Source organism: Mycteria americana, chromosome 1 (genome assembly GCF_035582795.1).
Source record: "Mycteria americana isolate JAX WOST 10 ecotype Jacksonville Zoo and Gardens chromosome 1, USCA_MyAme_1.0, whole genome shotgun sequence".
Classification (NCBI taxonomy): domain Eukaryota; kingdom Metazoa; phylum Chordata; class Aves; order Ciconiiformes; family Ciconiidae; genus Mycteria; species Mycteria americana.
Window position 1 is genome coordinate 116,354,457 of NC_134365.1, and position 16,537 is coordinate 116,370,993.

General features: G+C 41.1%; 1 protein-coding gene across 1 annotated transcript in view; it reads left to right on the top strand.

Annotated features, from left to right (window-relative positions):
- JAM2 (junctional adhesion molecule 2) overlaps positions 1–16,537 on the top strand; it is a 38,228-nt gene that overhangs the window by 18,859 nt on the left and 2,832 nt on the right. Inside the window, exons 2-8 of the mRNA XM_075516918.1 lie at positions 4,320–4,385; positions 8,790–8,903; positions 10,131–10,283; positions 12,108–12,313; positions 13,746–13,848; positions 15,603–15,710; positions 16,522–16,537. Coding sequence (XP_075373033.1) covers positions 4,320–4,385; positions 8,790–8,903; positions 10,131–10,283; positions 12,108–12,313; positions 13,746–13,848; positions 15,603–15,710; positions 16,522–16,537 — 766 coding nt within the window. The remainder of the gene's footprint in view (positions 1–4,319; positions 4,386–8,789; positions 8,904–10,130; positions 10,284–12,107; positions 12,314–13,745; positions 13,849–15,602; positions 15,711–16,521) is intronic.

Genomic DNA, 16,537 nt, shown 5'->3' on the forward strand with positions numbered 1-16,537 from the left:
AGTAATTATCAAATGGAAAGTGTGTATTTTTGTGGTTTACTTCTAACAAACGAAGTTACTAACATGTAAGAGTAGGGGTTTTTGAGCTGCCTTGTGTCCAGACAGAGAACGTTGATGTGCCAATAATTTGTAAATGGCTTTACCCACACACTGGAGTCCTAGAAATGCTTCCTACCTCAGTGTTAGCAAGTGTTAGCTGCTGTCAGAGCCTCAGAACAAAATGCTGCTCCCCATCATAAACACATGAAGGAAGATGTTATTTCAATAGATAAACTTGATCTGTTATCTGTTGGCATATAGGATATGGGGGGGTTATTGTTCTAGAAACAACATGGTTCGGGTAAAAGTCAAAAGCTAATTTTCTTTCCATAAATCTAAATAGGGCTTAATAGGTTAAAAGGAAAATGACTTAATGACTTCAGGCTTTATTCTAGACCAGGTTTGGACAAAACCAAGGAGATGGTCTCTGTGTGGACATGCAGGAGTAACGGTTACTTTGGGAGGCGCTGGAGAAGCAGTTCCCACCTCTGGTTTCAACAGGGGGTGGGGGGGGCAATTTTGTTTTTTTTATTTCTTTTTTTAAAGTCCAACGGGAAAGTTTCCTTTCTTGATGGGGTGGAAAAAATTTCCAAGCGCTATTTGTAATGCAAATATTTTTTGCTATTTCAGTATTCTAAGGGTACGTAAATGGCATTGCTGGAATTGTCTTCTTCACTGCTTATTTATTTTTGTATTATAAACTTCTGCTGTAACTATTTTGGGGTAAAACAAAGGTGACGATAAAATTAAAAAATATTAAGGACAGGATAGTTGCACACAAATCTGGATCTTCTGGTAATGTGCACATATGAAAATTCACTTTACATTGCCAAGTGTGAAGCTGTATTCTCTTAGAAACAAGAAATGTTGGACATACATTTGGAAGGGGATGGTGAGATATCTAGGAAACAGCAACTCTGGTGAGTAATACAGGGGTACAGGGTGCAGGTGCCCAGGCGCTGGCAGGGGGCTGCAGGGCGGCCTCTGTGAGGAGAGGCCGGGGCTGCCCCGAGCCGGACACAGCTGGTTCCAGCCGGCTCCAACGGCCCCAGTGCAGGGCACGGCTGAGCCCCGCAGCCACGATGGCGGCGCCTCGGGGAAAGCCTGGGTAAGAGAGGGCAAAACGCTGCCTGGCAGAGAGGGGTGAGGGGAAAAGTGTGAGAAACAGCCCTGCGAGCACCGAGGGGAGAGGGGCAGGAGGGGGAGGAGGTGCTCCAGACGCCCCAGCAGGGATCCTCTGCAGCCCTGGAGAGACCATGCTGGAGCAGGTATCCATGCTGCAGCTGTGGAGGATCCCACACGGGAGCAAGTGGATATGCTTTGAAGGAAGCTGAAGTGCGTGGAGGATCCATGTTGTAGCAGGCTCCTGAGAGTAACTGTGGCCTATAGAGAAGAGCCCACGCTGGAGCAGTGGGAAGGAGCAGCAGAGAGGAGCTGTTATGGACCGACTGCAACCCTCATTCCCCACAACCCCTGTGCTTACTCTATTTTTAATTGGCAATAAATTTAATTAATTTTCCCTAAGCTGAGTCTGTTTTGCCTGTGGTGGTAATTGCGAAGTGATCTCCCTATCTTTCTCTTGACCCATGAGCTTTTTAATTTTATTTTCTCCCCTGTCATGCTGAGGAGGGGAAGTGAGAGAGCAGCTGGGTAGGTGTCTAGCAGCTGGCCAAGGTCAACCCACCACAACCGATTATAGTGAATGAGTAACTGAACTTTTGCGGCAGCACCGGGGACTCAAATACCTCTTCTGACTGTTGCTCCAAGACTCAGAGGCAATGGTTATAGATACTGACAGAACCACAAACCGTATTTTTAAAGGATCCTGAAAAAAACTAGAAAATTATGGAGGGAAAGGGCCATAGGAACATTTGGATGGAGAATTCCCTCTGTAGTGCCAGGCTTGAACAATAAGGAATGATCTTTAATTGAGAAGAAAACCACGATGGTGTGCAGGACCAGTACTGTTTAATATCTTCATCAGTGACATAGACAGTGGGATCAAGTGCACCCTCAGCAAGTTTGCAGACAACACCAAGCTGAGTGGTGCGGTTGACATGCCTGAGGGACAGGATGCCATCCAGAGGGACCTGGACAAGCTTGAGAAGTGGGCCCATGTGAACCTCATGAGGTTCAACAAGGCCAAGTGCAAGGTTCTGCACCTGGTTCGGGGCAACCCGCAGTATCAGTACAGGCTGGGGGATGAAGGGATTGAGAGCAGCCCTGAGGAGAAGGACTTGGGGGTGCTGGTGCATGAAAAGCTGGACATGAGCCAGCAATGTGCACTTGCAGCCCAGAGGGCTGATGGTATCCTGGGCTGCATCAAAAGAAGTGTGACCAGCCATCGAGGGAGGCAATTCTGCCACTCTACTCGCTCTGGTGAGACCTCACCTGGAGTACTGTCTTCAGCTCTGGGGCCCCCAACATATGAAGGACATGGACCTGTTGGAGCAGGTCCAGAGGAGGGCCACAAAAATTATCAGAGGGATGGAACATCTCTCCCATGAAGAAAGGCGGAGAGAGTTGGGGTTGTTCAGCCTGGAGAAGAGAAGGCTCTGGGGAGACCTTATTGTGGCCCTTCAGTACTTCAAGGGGTCTTATAAGAAAGATGGGGACAAACTTTTTAGCAGGGCCTGTTGTGATAGGACGAGGGGTAATGGTTTTAAACTAAAAGAGGGTAGATTCAGACTAGATATAAGGAAGAAATTTTTTACAATGAGGGTGGTGAAACACTGGAACAGGTTGCCCAGAGAGGTGGTAGATGCCCCATCCCTGGAAACATTCAAGGTCAGGCTGGACAGGGCTCTGAGCAACCTGTTGAAGATGTCCCTGCTCATTGCAGGGGTGTTGGACTAGATGACCTTTAAAGGTCCTTTCCAACCCAAACCATTCTATGATGGTACCTTCATAAAACGAAAACAGCATGCTAACTTAGAGCTGTGAGAACCCATAGCTGAAAGCCCAAATGGACTCACTCAAGTGAGAAATGATGCACACGCATCAACAGAAGTAATGAACTGTCAAAAGAAAACAATAAGAAGCAAAAGATTCTTGATTTGTTTGTGTCTTCAGATCAAGACCGGATATCCATCTGCTAGGTTGTGTGCAACTCTTCCCCCATTAGACAGGGGAAAGGGAAACATTCTTTGGAGATGAACAAAGGAGGTCTGTGTGTGTGAGAGAGGCAAATAGCAAGATTAGAATAAAAGGAGTAAAGCAAGACTAGTTTCTGTCAGTCAAAAGAACATTATGCTCTTAAACAAGCCATGTTTCTAAATATTGTTGATGGGGAGAGGGGCTCAGTTCTTGTTCATACCCTCTGTAGCAATTGTTCAGTTGGCTGATGTGGATGGAGGAAATGGACTGCGTTAGGAGTGTCCATGCTGTCTTCAAAACTGGTCCTAAACCCAAGGGGACTTGAGATGCTCTTGGAAGAAAAAAAAGTTAATGTAAACCTGTGTAAAGAACTGTATTGAGCTGTTCTTAAGCACTTGGTAGACTTCTACCCCTCCATGGAGTAATCGGAATAACTGTGATCGACTCTTGAGCTTTGCAGAAACGCTTCTAAATCATGAGGGAACACAGTGGAGTCCTTTCCTGGGAGGAGAGCAGCTCTTAAGAGAGGATGTATAGCGAGGTGCAGTGGGGGAGGAGGTAGCTGGGTGTCGTGGTTATTTCACTTGTTCTCTCTGAAATTTCGGTATTCCTGATACAAGAGATATCCAAGGATGTGGGGGGGTGGGGGAGGTTTATCTCTTTGATGTAAAACTATAGAAATGTTGAGTAATGTTTTCCTTCTCATTTCAACAGGAATTTGAGGTAACTGCTAATTACTGGACACATTTTTTTACCCTGTAGAAGCCGTACATGGTATTCTTCAGTAAACATGCCTGCCTTGTAATAGGAATACAATGGAAAATACACTTATGGATTAATACAAGTCTCCCCAGTTAGAAACAGACTGAGACATTACCCCAGTATAAAACAATGCTTACTGTTTATATAGACCTTCCTACATGTAAATATTATCATGGTATTGTAAAAGAGAAATATTATTATTTTTTACAAGTGCCAGGGCATGGAGAGGAAAAGATGAATTGTTCAAGGCCACCCACGTGGCCAGCCCTGGTCTAGCTCTTAGTCCGATGCTCTCTCTAGTAGACGGTATCTAATCTATCCAGTGTAAGGAGATCTCAAAAATACTGCTTGTAGCTGCTGAAGCACATACGAAATTACAAGTGTTTATTGCTGAATTGTCTTTTTTTTCTGTTCCCTTGCAGATCATGAAGTGTCTGGAATTTCCATTGAAACAGATAACAAAAACGTAAAAGCAGAGGAGTTTAAGGGTACAGTATGGGCATTGCTGTGATTATTTTTAATATATACACAGTACATGCAAACTAAGTATACAGAAGCTGTGCAGCTGTTAAGATTGTCTTCCTCTTTCCTGAGGGGTCCTGCTCCTACTCTCTCCATTGACTCTTTGTGTAATCTTGGTCTTGTCCCCACTTTCTCTTACTTGATTTGGGGTTGGACTAGATGCTCCCCAGAGGTCCTGTTCAACCTCACCTATTCTGTGATTCTATGACTTGTTTGTCAGTCCTGGTAGCTCAATCTGTAACTTCTGCCTGGTTTCCTTCCACCCAAAATGATGGGAACTCATATAAAGGAGAAGCATTAATTATCTTAGAAGAAGTGAGGGCTAGAGAAAGAACAACTGTAAGTCAGCTAATTGTCAGTAACTATAATTTAATGGCTATTTTTAATTGTCAGTAACTATAATGGCTATTTACATACTTATATATGTCATATGTAAAATGACAAATGGCTTCCAAAAATGTGCTAGAGAAATTAAGGAGACAGGGAGGAAAACCTGATGTTTGCTGGGTAGATGAGAAAGGGATCCTAGTAGTGTGTATGTGAGGTTTGTGAGTTATGTGGGGGGTTTTGTTTGGGTTTTTTTGCATTTGGTTGGAATGGATAGAGATGGGAATTTGGGAATTGAAAGAAACGTTTGCTGAGCTTTAGGCTTTATTCATCTCTTTGAGGTAATAATATTTTGGAGGTCTCTAAAGCTGTCAGCTGGACTCCTTGTCAAGTATTCTTGTCACTTTTGGGGAAGAAAAACTTAATACATTTAGAGCTCAGGACAGGCAAGAGGAGAGAGAGAAGCTCTTCAGGTAATATGAAAGCTTGATTAGGTTCTGTCTTTTTATATGATATATGGCTTGCATTTTGTTCTTTTGTTATTTGTATGGTAGAGTGAGATCAGTTTAACATAACTCAGATGCCATGCCGAGTTCTTTTTGTGTAGCAGCACTCAGGGAATGGCAGGGGCTGATAGATATAGCTATTCAACTGAATGCAGCTGATCTGAAGTGCATTTTTCTTTTCTCCTTCAACTCCTGTTACTGTAGAGGAGGGTGGTCGGTCACTGGAACAGGCTCCCCAGGGAAGTAGTCACGGCACTAAGCCTGTCAGAGTTCAAGGAGTGTCTGGACGATGCTCTGTCATATGGTTTAGTTTTAGGTAGTCCCATGAGGAGCAGGGAGTTGGACTTGATGATCCTTATGGGTCCCTTCCAACTTGAGATATTCTATTATTCTATAACCAAATTATAGCCTCCAGACCAGATGTAAATCCAAATTAAACATTGTCCAGACCTCCCCAAGATCCCAGAAGGTTCTTCCAGGCCTGATGCACCATGTCCTGTGGGCCTACCTTAATGCGAGTCAAGTAGACCTATTCTGGAAAATACCTCTCGCTGACTCCATTAGTATGGGAAAAAGCAGGAGAGGGGAACTATAAATAAAGAGGGCTTTATTATGTTGTCTCTGTTCTGCATGCGCTCCCTTTCTTCCATTCCATTCCCTTTCTCCGAATAAGATTAGTGGGAGGGCATCAATGCTAGCTTTTTCTGAAATGAAAAAATGTGGCATGCAAGAAAGTGGCAGCTCATTCAAGAAGGAGGTGACTTGTTCAGCTTCAGCTGAGCTGTCTCTGTGTCAACTAATATAGACCAGCTCATGAGACCAGCCAGCTGTCACAAGGTCAGTAGCAAAAGCAAGCTGAGCTTGAATGATGTTTTTTCTTTGTTAGAAGGATACAAAAACAAAATGGAAAGGAAACTTTAGCAAATCTTAAGATTCAGGAAGCCTCCACCCATCCACTCAACCTGAAGTCAGGAACCTCGGGCTTCCTGAGTGCACAGCATGTTTTTCAAAGCGGCCAGTGCGTGTGTAACATGTTTCTGGCAAAGAATGCCCTCCTGCCTCAATTTTTCTTTCAAGTCTGGACATTTTTTCACCTATGAGAGATCACCAAGGCTACCAGTCTGGCCCCTTGGAAGCTTTTTGTTTCGCTGCAGAACAGACCTGGGAATTCAGACTTTAAAGGGTGAGTGGGTAGATCTGTTGGTAGCTCTTACTTGCCCTTCAGCCTTGTTTGCTGAGACTGGAAACAAGAGCGCCGGTTAATGCAGATTGTATGTTTGAGCAGTGGATGTTTGTCTCCTGAAAGCAAAACTATGAAGGCTTTTGATCCTCGATACTCTGACTTATATTGGAAGATGAGCAGCCTAAAGGTGGCAATATCAATACTGTATTTGTTTCTTTTACAGAAGTTTCTGGGAGATACTAAATTTTACTTTATTAATAGATTTGGAGCCAGTCAGATGTGTGGTTGGATTCTTTCCTCTGATGTTGTCTCCCAACAATTCTTATTAATACCTTGACTTAAGAGTTATTTACTGGGGGAAAAAAAAAAAAAAATATATATATATATATATATTTCAGCATGCTGTTCCACAGAGAATGGAACTACTGAAACACTGAGTTTGTCCCAGTAACTCACCTATACAGTTTGTCATGTCTTGTCTCCCCATAATAACTATAGGCTTGACCAGAAACCACAATTACTGTGATGCAAGCTACATATTAGTGATGGCATATGCTGATGCCCTGCTGTGATGGAGGAAAAAAGAACAGTTGAGCTCCCAGTATGACCTGTTCCTCATTAGGAGCACTAATTTTGGTTTGTTTCCTACCCAGTTATGGCAACTTTAACAATAATCAGTAACTGTTGAAATCTCAGCCTCTCTGTGAAATTTGGTTGGTGATGCCCACTATACATAAGTCAGGGAAACTTGAGTGGACAGACAGAAAGGTGAACAATTGTATGAACTTTCTTTTCTCGAGAACTCAAGAAAAATAAGAGGTAACTGCCAAGGGATGTTATGAGCAACCTGTGCTGCCAGCAGCTCCAGGGGACTGGGGGTTCCTCATGCCTGGCCACTGGAGCCCAGCCCAATGCTCCTGGAGACCTGGGCATCTTTGTCCCAGGCTGATGGACACAGCTGCTGCTTTCCCATTTGCAGGTTCAACCAGTAGCAAGGATGCGTGTGTGTCCCAGGGATGCATGCGTGTGTGCACGCATAAGCACATACACACACTCGTGACACTGGCACTGCCAGCTACACAGACCGCCACAGACAAGGCGCTGCCTTCAACAGCACCCACATATAACACTGCCTGGCCTCACATAAAGCTTTCAGTATAGACAGCTGAGCCTCCTTCCTCCTCTCTGACTGGTGGAGATTGAAGTTCAGTGGTGAAAGCTCTTACACAAGACTCTCTAGATTCACAAGCACATGCATATTCTTGGATCCCCTGAGTACCAGCACAGCCCCTCTGCCCATCTGCTACCCCTGCCCTACTCACCAGCTTGCCCAGCTTGAGGGTTGCTAGTGAATTACACACACACCTCCAGGCACACCAGGTTTAGGGAAGATAGAAACACTGCACACACACCACACACCCCCACTTCCAGAAGCCAGCACCACAAGCCCAGGGGTGCCTACACACCAAGTGTGACCCCAGCTGCTGGCCCTAAATTTACTCAAGCCACTCCTCTCTGCCCAGATAGCTAGCACTCCAGGCACATGTGATTTGAGACTCACCAACACTCATTCCTAACATCTGTGGCCCCTCCAGCTACTGATGCAGAGACCCTCACTCGCTCCAGTTGCCCACACCACAGTCCCGTCAGTTTGTTTGGAGACTGATGATCTTTGTCATCATCCCTGTTAGTCCCTGTCTGACATGTTTATGTCTCTGTGTTTTTGTTTGCTGCTGCCCCCTTTACTTGTTATCACATTTGCATTGAAATGGTCCTTAGTTGGGAAACCTTGATGAAGCAGACTCTCACCTTCCACATACCCTTACAATAATCAATGTGAAATTGTAACTAAATATGTAAGTTACTTAGGAGAATACTTAACCATCTTAATGGTATGTTTTCCATCTGCATTAAGTTATACATTTAAACAGTTAAACTACTGATACTGAATTCAGAATGGTAATTCACAAAATATTGTTGATAACAGGGTCAGAGTCCTTTTTTAATGGTGGTCTGCTCACTGACAAAAATATTTCAACCTAAAATGAGGGTAGTAATACAGAAGCTGTGCCCATGCAACATGGGAATATCTAGTCCCCAACATCTGAAATTTGATCCAAAGGCCACTGAAGTATGGGAAAATTACTAGTTTATGTTTCCCCGTTGTGTCTGTGTAAATCTGGGGAAGGTCTGATGGCATCACTTTAAGAAGTAGATCTGGCCCTTGCTGACTGCTCAAGTTCTTTTGAAGGGGGAATATTAATTTCATGGAGCCTGAATGTGTACCAAACACAATGCTAAAGTCTCTAATTTTCCCTTTTGCATTCTTTTTTTCTTTTTTTTTCCCCCCCTAGAGGCTATTCTTAGTTGCAAGCACAAATTTTCAAAAGGGGTGAGCTTAAGAATAGAATGGAAGAAAATCCAGTCTCAAGGAGTCTCATTTGTCTACTACAATGGTGAATTTACAGGTACAGTACTATGAACTCAGACTGATGGTTTAACATGTCATTCTCTAGCATAGATATTGACTCTTTCTTGGGGAATAACATTAGGAAAATGACTGAAAGAGAATGCTGTTCACTCTCCATATTGAACAGCTGTCCTTTTGAGGAAAATAATTCTTCCCCAGGGGGAACAAAAAGCATTTCTTAATAAAATCATCAATGATTAGTTACCTTTTAAATGAAGTTGGATATAATAAAACTCAAAACTAAGAAAAATGGCACTGCATATTCCTTGACATTTTTCAAAAATGAAATTACATTCAGATATAAACTCCCCAAAACTACTGCAAGCTCTGCACCTCAGAAAACTCAAAGAAGTTTCAGAAGCCTCCTGTAGAGCTGGAGGCTTAGATATGAATAATGCAGCAATTTTTATATACGTAAAATAGAAACTCAGCTGTATGTTTTAAATTATTCATATTCTTTTCATAAGTGGAATTTCTGTTTATATGTTCTGAAAAGGACTTACCTGAGCTTTATGTGCTGAAGAAAATATGGGTCTCTGGTACCTTGTACACAACAAATGAAGGTTGAGAAGTAAAATAAAAGCACAGCGATTTTGTTGGTTTTTAGAGTTTGCAAGATGTGCTGGTCTTGTTGATGAACTTGTTTTTTTCCTGCTTATATTTAATTTAGAGAAACACTGGAACTCATGGTTCTGTGCGTGCACGTAATTTTAATTTCATAGCAAGCTGTAGAATGAAAAAAACCTCATCGTAAGAAGTCTAATGGCCATATCTTTGCTAAATCCATCAAGTTTTTCTTGCCAAGTTAAAATGTCAAATACTTTGCTGTGGTCTTGCTCACAATTCTTTCTGTAAGGTAACTAAGGTTAGTGATTGCCATCCCTCTAGTGGAAAATGATGTCTTTTTGTCACCTGACTACTGCTATACATGTTTTCTTGAAATACCTGCAGAAAAAAAGCATTCCATCTTCCAACTAGAAAATGTATGACAGATGTAGGCTTTTTGAACTGAGTTATTTTTTTGGACTAAATGGACAAGTTGTGGCAGGTTCTTACTGTCTTGGGAGGGGGATTATGTATTGCTCCTTAGTGATAGAGAACTAACACCGAACAAATGAGCAATAGTTCATAAATTGTATGTGATTTCAGAACAAGCCAATGAGACACAGACATTTGCAAAGAGCAAGCAAAGAGCAGCAACTTCTCTGTCTGTTCTCCCTTAAAGGTGATCTTCGAGGCCGAGCAGAGATGCTGAATACAGGAATCCGTATTAGAAATGTGACTAGAAAGGATTCTGGGACCTACCGCTGTGAAATCAGTGCAAAGAGTGAAGAGGGGCAACGCCTGGGAGAGGCTACTATTACTCTCACAGTATTGGGTACAAACTTTATTATTTGGGCTTCTGTAAAGAAACTGAATGATAGCAAGGGGTGTTGAAGGTAGGGTTGTCCATATGGTGTGTGGCTGCTGGGTTTTTGGGTCTTCTTTGGGCTGGGTTTATAAACACGTGCACATGCACATTCTACAACATACTACACAAAAGAGCTTTGTAAAATACACACTTGCATTAGAAAGGAATAGAAATAGGGGTTTGTTGATATAAATGTGGGTTTCAGTTCTCAAAACTTAGCAAGTATGCTGATTTATGTGATGGCAAAACTTCCATTTCTACTAAAACTGAAGTCACTCAGTGGCTGAGAATCTGGATAAGCTGATCATGGTGTTTGGCACTGGAAAGTCAGCATCTGTCAACACTTATCAAATATTCCTAAGCAGCACTTCATTCCAATATGCTACAGTCTCCTCCTGTTTTTGGAAGGAGAAACTGCTGCAGTGTCTGCGCAATGCCAGCCAGCAAGCTAGCAATCTGTGGACTTTATTTACGGGAGAGATGGTGTTGGCTTGGGGGGGTGGTTGTTCTTTGTGGGTTTTTGGGTTTTTTTTCCCTCTTGGGGAAAGGAGGGAAAAGTGAATACTGAGCACATTCTTCTTACATTGTTCCTGGTATTTTTCCCAGTGGATGAGTGGTAGAGGTTGGTAGTTTTCTTCTTTTCTCTGTATAGGGAGAAAAGAAAATGTTTGCTTTTGTAGTTTCTGTATTTTTTTCTACACAAAAATATTTGATCTTTTAAAATTATAAATAAAGTCTCAACGTTCTTCATAAAGGATGATAAATTCATGAACTTCTGATTAGCTCCAACAATGAGGTAATCCCAGTTATTCCTTCTTTCTTCCACTCTCTCAACAGCTTTCCTCTTTTAAATGTGGCTTCTTAATTTAAAGTTGAAATATTAGAGCCCAAAGGAGAGAGTATGTGTGTGTGTGTGTTGCTTGCAAACCTTTTTGAAAGTTAATGTGAATTAGTTAGTATTTCACTTGGTTTTCTTTATTTTTGCTTTTTATTTTAAAATCAGCCAAGAAAAAACTATGAATACTTGTTAAGGTGTCACTTGTGCTTTTAATGTTCTGTGCATGCCTCTTCACCCTTAGTTTTCTTCTACATAGCTTCAAGTTACCAAAAAAAAAAACCCCATGAATTTCCTTTTCTGTTCATGTAATAAAAGTCAGAAAAGAGACGTTCATCTTTGTAGCAGAAGGAACGATCAGTTCTCCTGCATCTGTTTGTGGGAATGTTTGTTTTTAATTTAAACTGAAATTTAGTAGCCAATTGGTTTTGGTCCTCAACCTGGAATTTACACAATGGCTGTGATGATGGCCAGGCTTGGTAATTCTTTCTGAGAATCATTTTTCAAAAACTAGTTGACTTCTTTTAATACAAAAAATCTTTTTCCTTTTCTGCACTTCTGTTTTTAAATACTGGGGCAGGGAAGGGGGGAATTGCTGGACTACAGATTCCCTGAGTTATCCCTCCTCTGTCTGTGAGCAAGAAGCCCCATACAAGAAACAAGGTGAAACAAACTCTGCGGTTGGATGAGAGTGTATGGATTGGAGGCAGGATGACACAGCATGTGGTGGGGGAGGCTGGGAGCAAGTCTCTTTCTTCCATTTTTAGCAACTCACAAATTTTACTGTGCTCTCCAGCAGCAGGACCCTTCAACCCCTTCTCCAGCACCTCATTTCATTAATGTGGTAGTTTCTAAGCATGCACATAAGTGCTCACCTCCTCACCAGTGACTGTCAAACTGTTGTTATATAGACAATACTGCTAAGACTGTGTAACAAGTGCAATTTCATTGTCCAGTTGCTCCGACTACTCCGGTATGTGAGGTACCCAGCTCCGCAATGACGGGAACAGTAGTGGAACTGAGCTGTAAGGAGACTGAGGGGTCTCCTCCGTCTGAGTACCAGTGGTACAAGAACGGTGTTGCCTTACTGCAAAAGACAGGAACAGGCAGCACTAGAGCAGCAAACATAACTTACACCATGAATAAAAAGTCTGGCACTCTGGTAAGTGTAAATAACCAACTCTGTCATAACCAGCTATCAAGAAGACCAAATTTACTGTTTAGTACAATCATGCACAGGGGTCTTAATCCAAAAATGCTCAAGGTCTTTGTCAGAGATCAATGTCATGCTGAAATATGTGTTAACAAACTAGAAGGTGGTTTCTGCCTTACACCAATGACAAGCCATAGACGCTGAGTGATACAGACAAACTGGGTGAGTTGCAAGGCTGCAGTAATGATGAATGAGAAGAATCTAGACAATACATGGCAAATTTCACCTTGTCAGTTAGCTAACTAGTGCCAGGTGAGAATGATCTCTCAGTATGTCAACAGAGTTATATTTGATAGCACCTTAAAATCTGAAATAGCAACTTCACACTCTTCAGTGGGAGTGCAGCACTAAGGGCAGTGCAGAATCTGTGCAATCCAGTGGCGTTTAAAAATTCCAGTCCAGTACTTGTGAAGTCAGTGGGAATGAGTCAGGGCTGTAAGTAAGCTTAGTGGTTTTTGGTTTAGTTGTAGTTTGTTTTGTGGGGGTTTTTTCCCTCTCAGAACTGGCTATCTCTTTCTCATCCCTCTCCCATTAGCTGATCCTTCTAAAAAAATTGATACATAGTACTTACAATGCATTGTCAGCTGAGATTTTTCAGAAGTAAAGAGTTGTTCTAGGAACATGCTACTCTTGTGCATGATCAAATGTTGAAACAGAAATGTGACTAAGCATTCAGAGGTGCTGTGGATCTTTCAGCACACTGGAAATTAGGTGGACTACTCAAAATTACTAATCACTTCTGAAAATCTTAGTTTTAAAGTATGGGATATATTAAAGGGGAAAAAAGTTAACAAGTCTAATGATTAAAAAAAAATAAATACAGAGAAACACTGGAATTGACATGAGGTCAGTCTCTATCCCTCTCTTGCTTCCTCATTTTCATTTTTACAGTAATAATATTTGATAAATAGTGCAGTTTAGCATTTCTCCATTGGAAGAAGAGAGAAAGTGCCACAAACTTTCCATGGGAAATATTTTTTGTAGTACATGATTTTTTTTTCTTGTTGTTGTTTTGGTAAAATGAACAAAACGTTCTGATTTTGGGGATTCTGAAATTAGAGCATGTCTAAGAAAATGTATTTTATTGGAAAGTACTGATCCACTGAAAAAGAATCTCCCTGTAGATACACTCCATCTAGTTAAATGTCCATCTAAAAGACCCTCTTAGACCAGAAGCTGAAGTTAAGGACCAGGGAATGTGACTAAGGAGCTGAATTATGAGGTCGAACTGGACCAGAATTTCTCACTTTCTTTCAGGTTTTTTTTTGTTTAAAAAAACAAGCAAACAAAAAAACCCTGTTCACATATCAAAATTTCTATCCCACAGGAAATTCTGAATTTTTTTCCATTCTGATAATGGTTTTGGACTCTGTCTTAACAGCTATTTAACACAGTTACAAAGAATGACACTGGAGAGTATTTCTGTGAAGCCTACAATGGGATTGGATTATCTCAGAAATGCTCAGTGAAGCGAATGCAAGTTGGTATGTGTCAAAGAAAATAAGGGTGGAAAACAGTCTTGCAATAGGAATGATTTTATTGCATGATGCAACTGAGAAGCTAAGACCAGATTGAATTATATCTTTTTGTTTAATTATGGCATTTTGGGGGAGGAATAATAATAATATGAGTTCCTTATATGTAGTTACTGTGGCTATGTAAGGCATTCCTTTTTTACAGCACAAACATATCTCACTGTATTTCATGGAAAAGCAGCTAGTTTAGTACCTTAAAATTATTGCAGTAGCCAGCCTTTAGGTTGCTAAACACTGAACTTCACAGAACAGCAGTATCCATATGAGAGCCTTAATATTTCAGAATGCTTTTGTGGAAGGTGTACAGGATAATGTGCCAGTCCACTGGGTTATTTTCTTTATGAAAAGCCTCCCTTTTGAGACGCATTCGTGTGAGATCTTACTGTAACAGATCAGAAATTTAACTGAATGACTAATTTATACCTGCCAGAGGAACACTGAAGAAGTCAGTGTATCTTAAAAAAAAAAAATAAAAAAATCCTGCTGTCTGTTTCTTTTCTACTTTCCCAGTGTAGGTGAAGTGTAACATTGGTTAGCTAATAAAGAATTTAGCAAAGGCTGGAGGGGCAGAGTCTATAATAACCCAAAACATATGAATATTTTTGCAAAATATAAAACTAGCTCTTGCAGATGTGATAGGAAAGCAGATGGTAACAAATCCTAACAAATATTGCACAGAAGTTCATCCCCAAGTATTCCATAAAGCAATTGTCTGGTGCTTTCTTAGAACTTAGCTGAAAAATCACTGTATCATGGCTCTTAATGCATTCCTGGTTGATGATGAGCAAGTATTCCACAAGCTACCAAGACAGAATCCCTCTGTTGTGGAAATACTCACCAAAGTCCTAAACTGCTGTCAACCAATGCACAAAAATTGATAAGTTTGGGAATAAAATTTCCAACCATATATTAATGTACGTTTAAAGTCAAGATCCAAGTAAGTAACTGGACATATTACAAAAACTTATGAAAATGTTTCTGCTTGTTGATGTTTTTGTTTTTCCTAAAATGGATGATTGCCTGAAGCTCTTAGTGATTATATCTTATATTAATAATATAATTTTAGTGATTATATTATGTATTATAGTGATTAATGGGCATGGGTCATCACCTTCAAAATAAAAATGGCTAGATGTTTCGGTAGCCCAGTGCAGTTGAACTTTAGACATCTGGGCTAAAATATTTGTTGGCCTTTATTGTGTTGAATTTTAAAAGCCTTGCTGTTTAAAAAGAAAAAAGCATTGAATTCTAAATAACTCGCCTGAAGAGTTCTTCTGGACTGGGACCTGGCATTGCCATCAGCTGTTTCTGTTATTTTAGGCAAACTAACTATATGAAAACACTTGTTTTAAGACTTTTAAAGATTTCAAGATATTTTCCCTTAGAGACATATGCCTTGAATAATACTTATTTGGGATAGCTATAATGAGGAGTATGTATCTCCTTGACCCCTCTTATTCTTTCCTTACTTTTGACCTGAACTAAGCAGTTGAAGTGTACCAAGCACTCCTGTTAAGGTGACTGTGATACAGTAGTGCTTTTGGACTGCCTATCTACATCTAAGTGTTACTAATTAACTTGTGCAGCTTGGGCCAAAGACCACCTATAGATACAAAAGGTGCCTGTAGTAATTAGGGAAAAAAAATCCAGCGAATGGAAATTTTCACAACTTACAACATTGGACTTATGTTTTATAATTACAGATGACCTTAATGTAAGTGGTATCATCGCTGCTGTAGTATTTGTGGCTCTGGTAATGGCATTGTGTGGTCTTGGAGTATTTTATGCCCAAAAAAAGGGCTACTTTACAAGTAAGTAAAATAAAATCACTCCTTCCCTGTGTCAAAAAAAAGTCTGTACTTCTGCTGACTGTAACATGTCCTCCTTTCCATGAAGGCTCGAACTCCATGGTACTAAAGCTAAAGAGCGTTACAACAGCAACTTTTTTGTGCAGATGTTTTTATTCTGCCAACTTCTACTGCAAAAGATACTGCAAGAATGACATGGAGACGTTTGTGCAGTTGTGTAAGGCTACCAAACAGCAATCTAGGGAAGGCAACGAACCGAACCCTGGTTCCTCGAGCCTCTCTGCTCTAGTTTTGAGAGGGAATGGCAAAGAAAGGCAACATAAAAACAAGCCGTGCAAGTTCACTTTTAGTCTAAAAGGTCTGAGCGGCTGAGTTCTGATGAAGGGGAAACTAAATTACTGGCTCCCTCTTCTGGGTCGTGGTGAAAGTGCGCGTGGAGGAAGTTTGCTTTTAAGGATTGCTGCAAAAAGCTCTACACCAAGCAAGCCTCTGCGTAGCGTTTACATTAGTGCCTGTAGAGTTCAGTACAGCAAGGAGGGATGCCAAATGTCGGGGTCTGAGAAGGTCCGGCTGCCTGAAAGCAACAGGCTAACGCAGCTGCTGTTAGTTCATGTTCACTTGGAAGTTCATTTACCTTTGAAAGCAACCTGATCTTTTTCTGTTTAAACTCACTACACCAAAAAGAGACATTTGGTTCAGAAAATCCTAGAAACTGAAGAGCTGAATAAGCTATGAGTAGATATTTCAAAGAACTTTAAATCAGCTAAGGAAACTGTTCTTGTGCTAATTCTTTTTTTTTTTTTTTCTTTTTCAGAGGAAAGCTCTTCCCA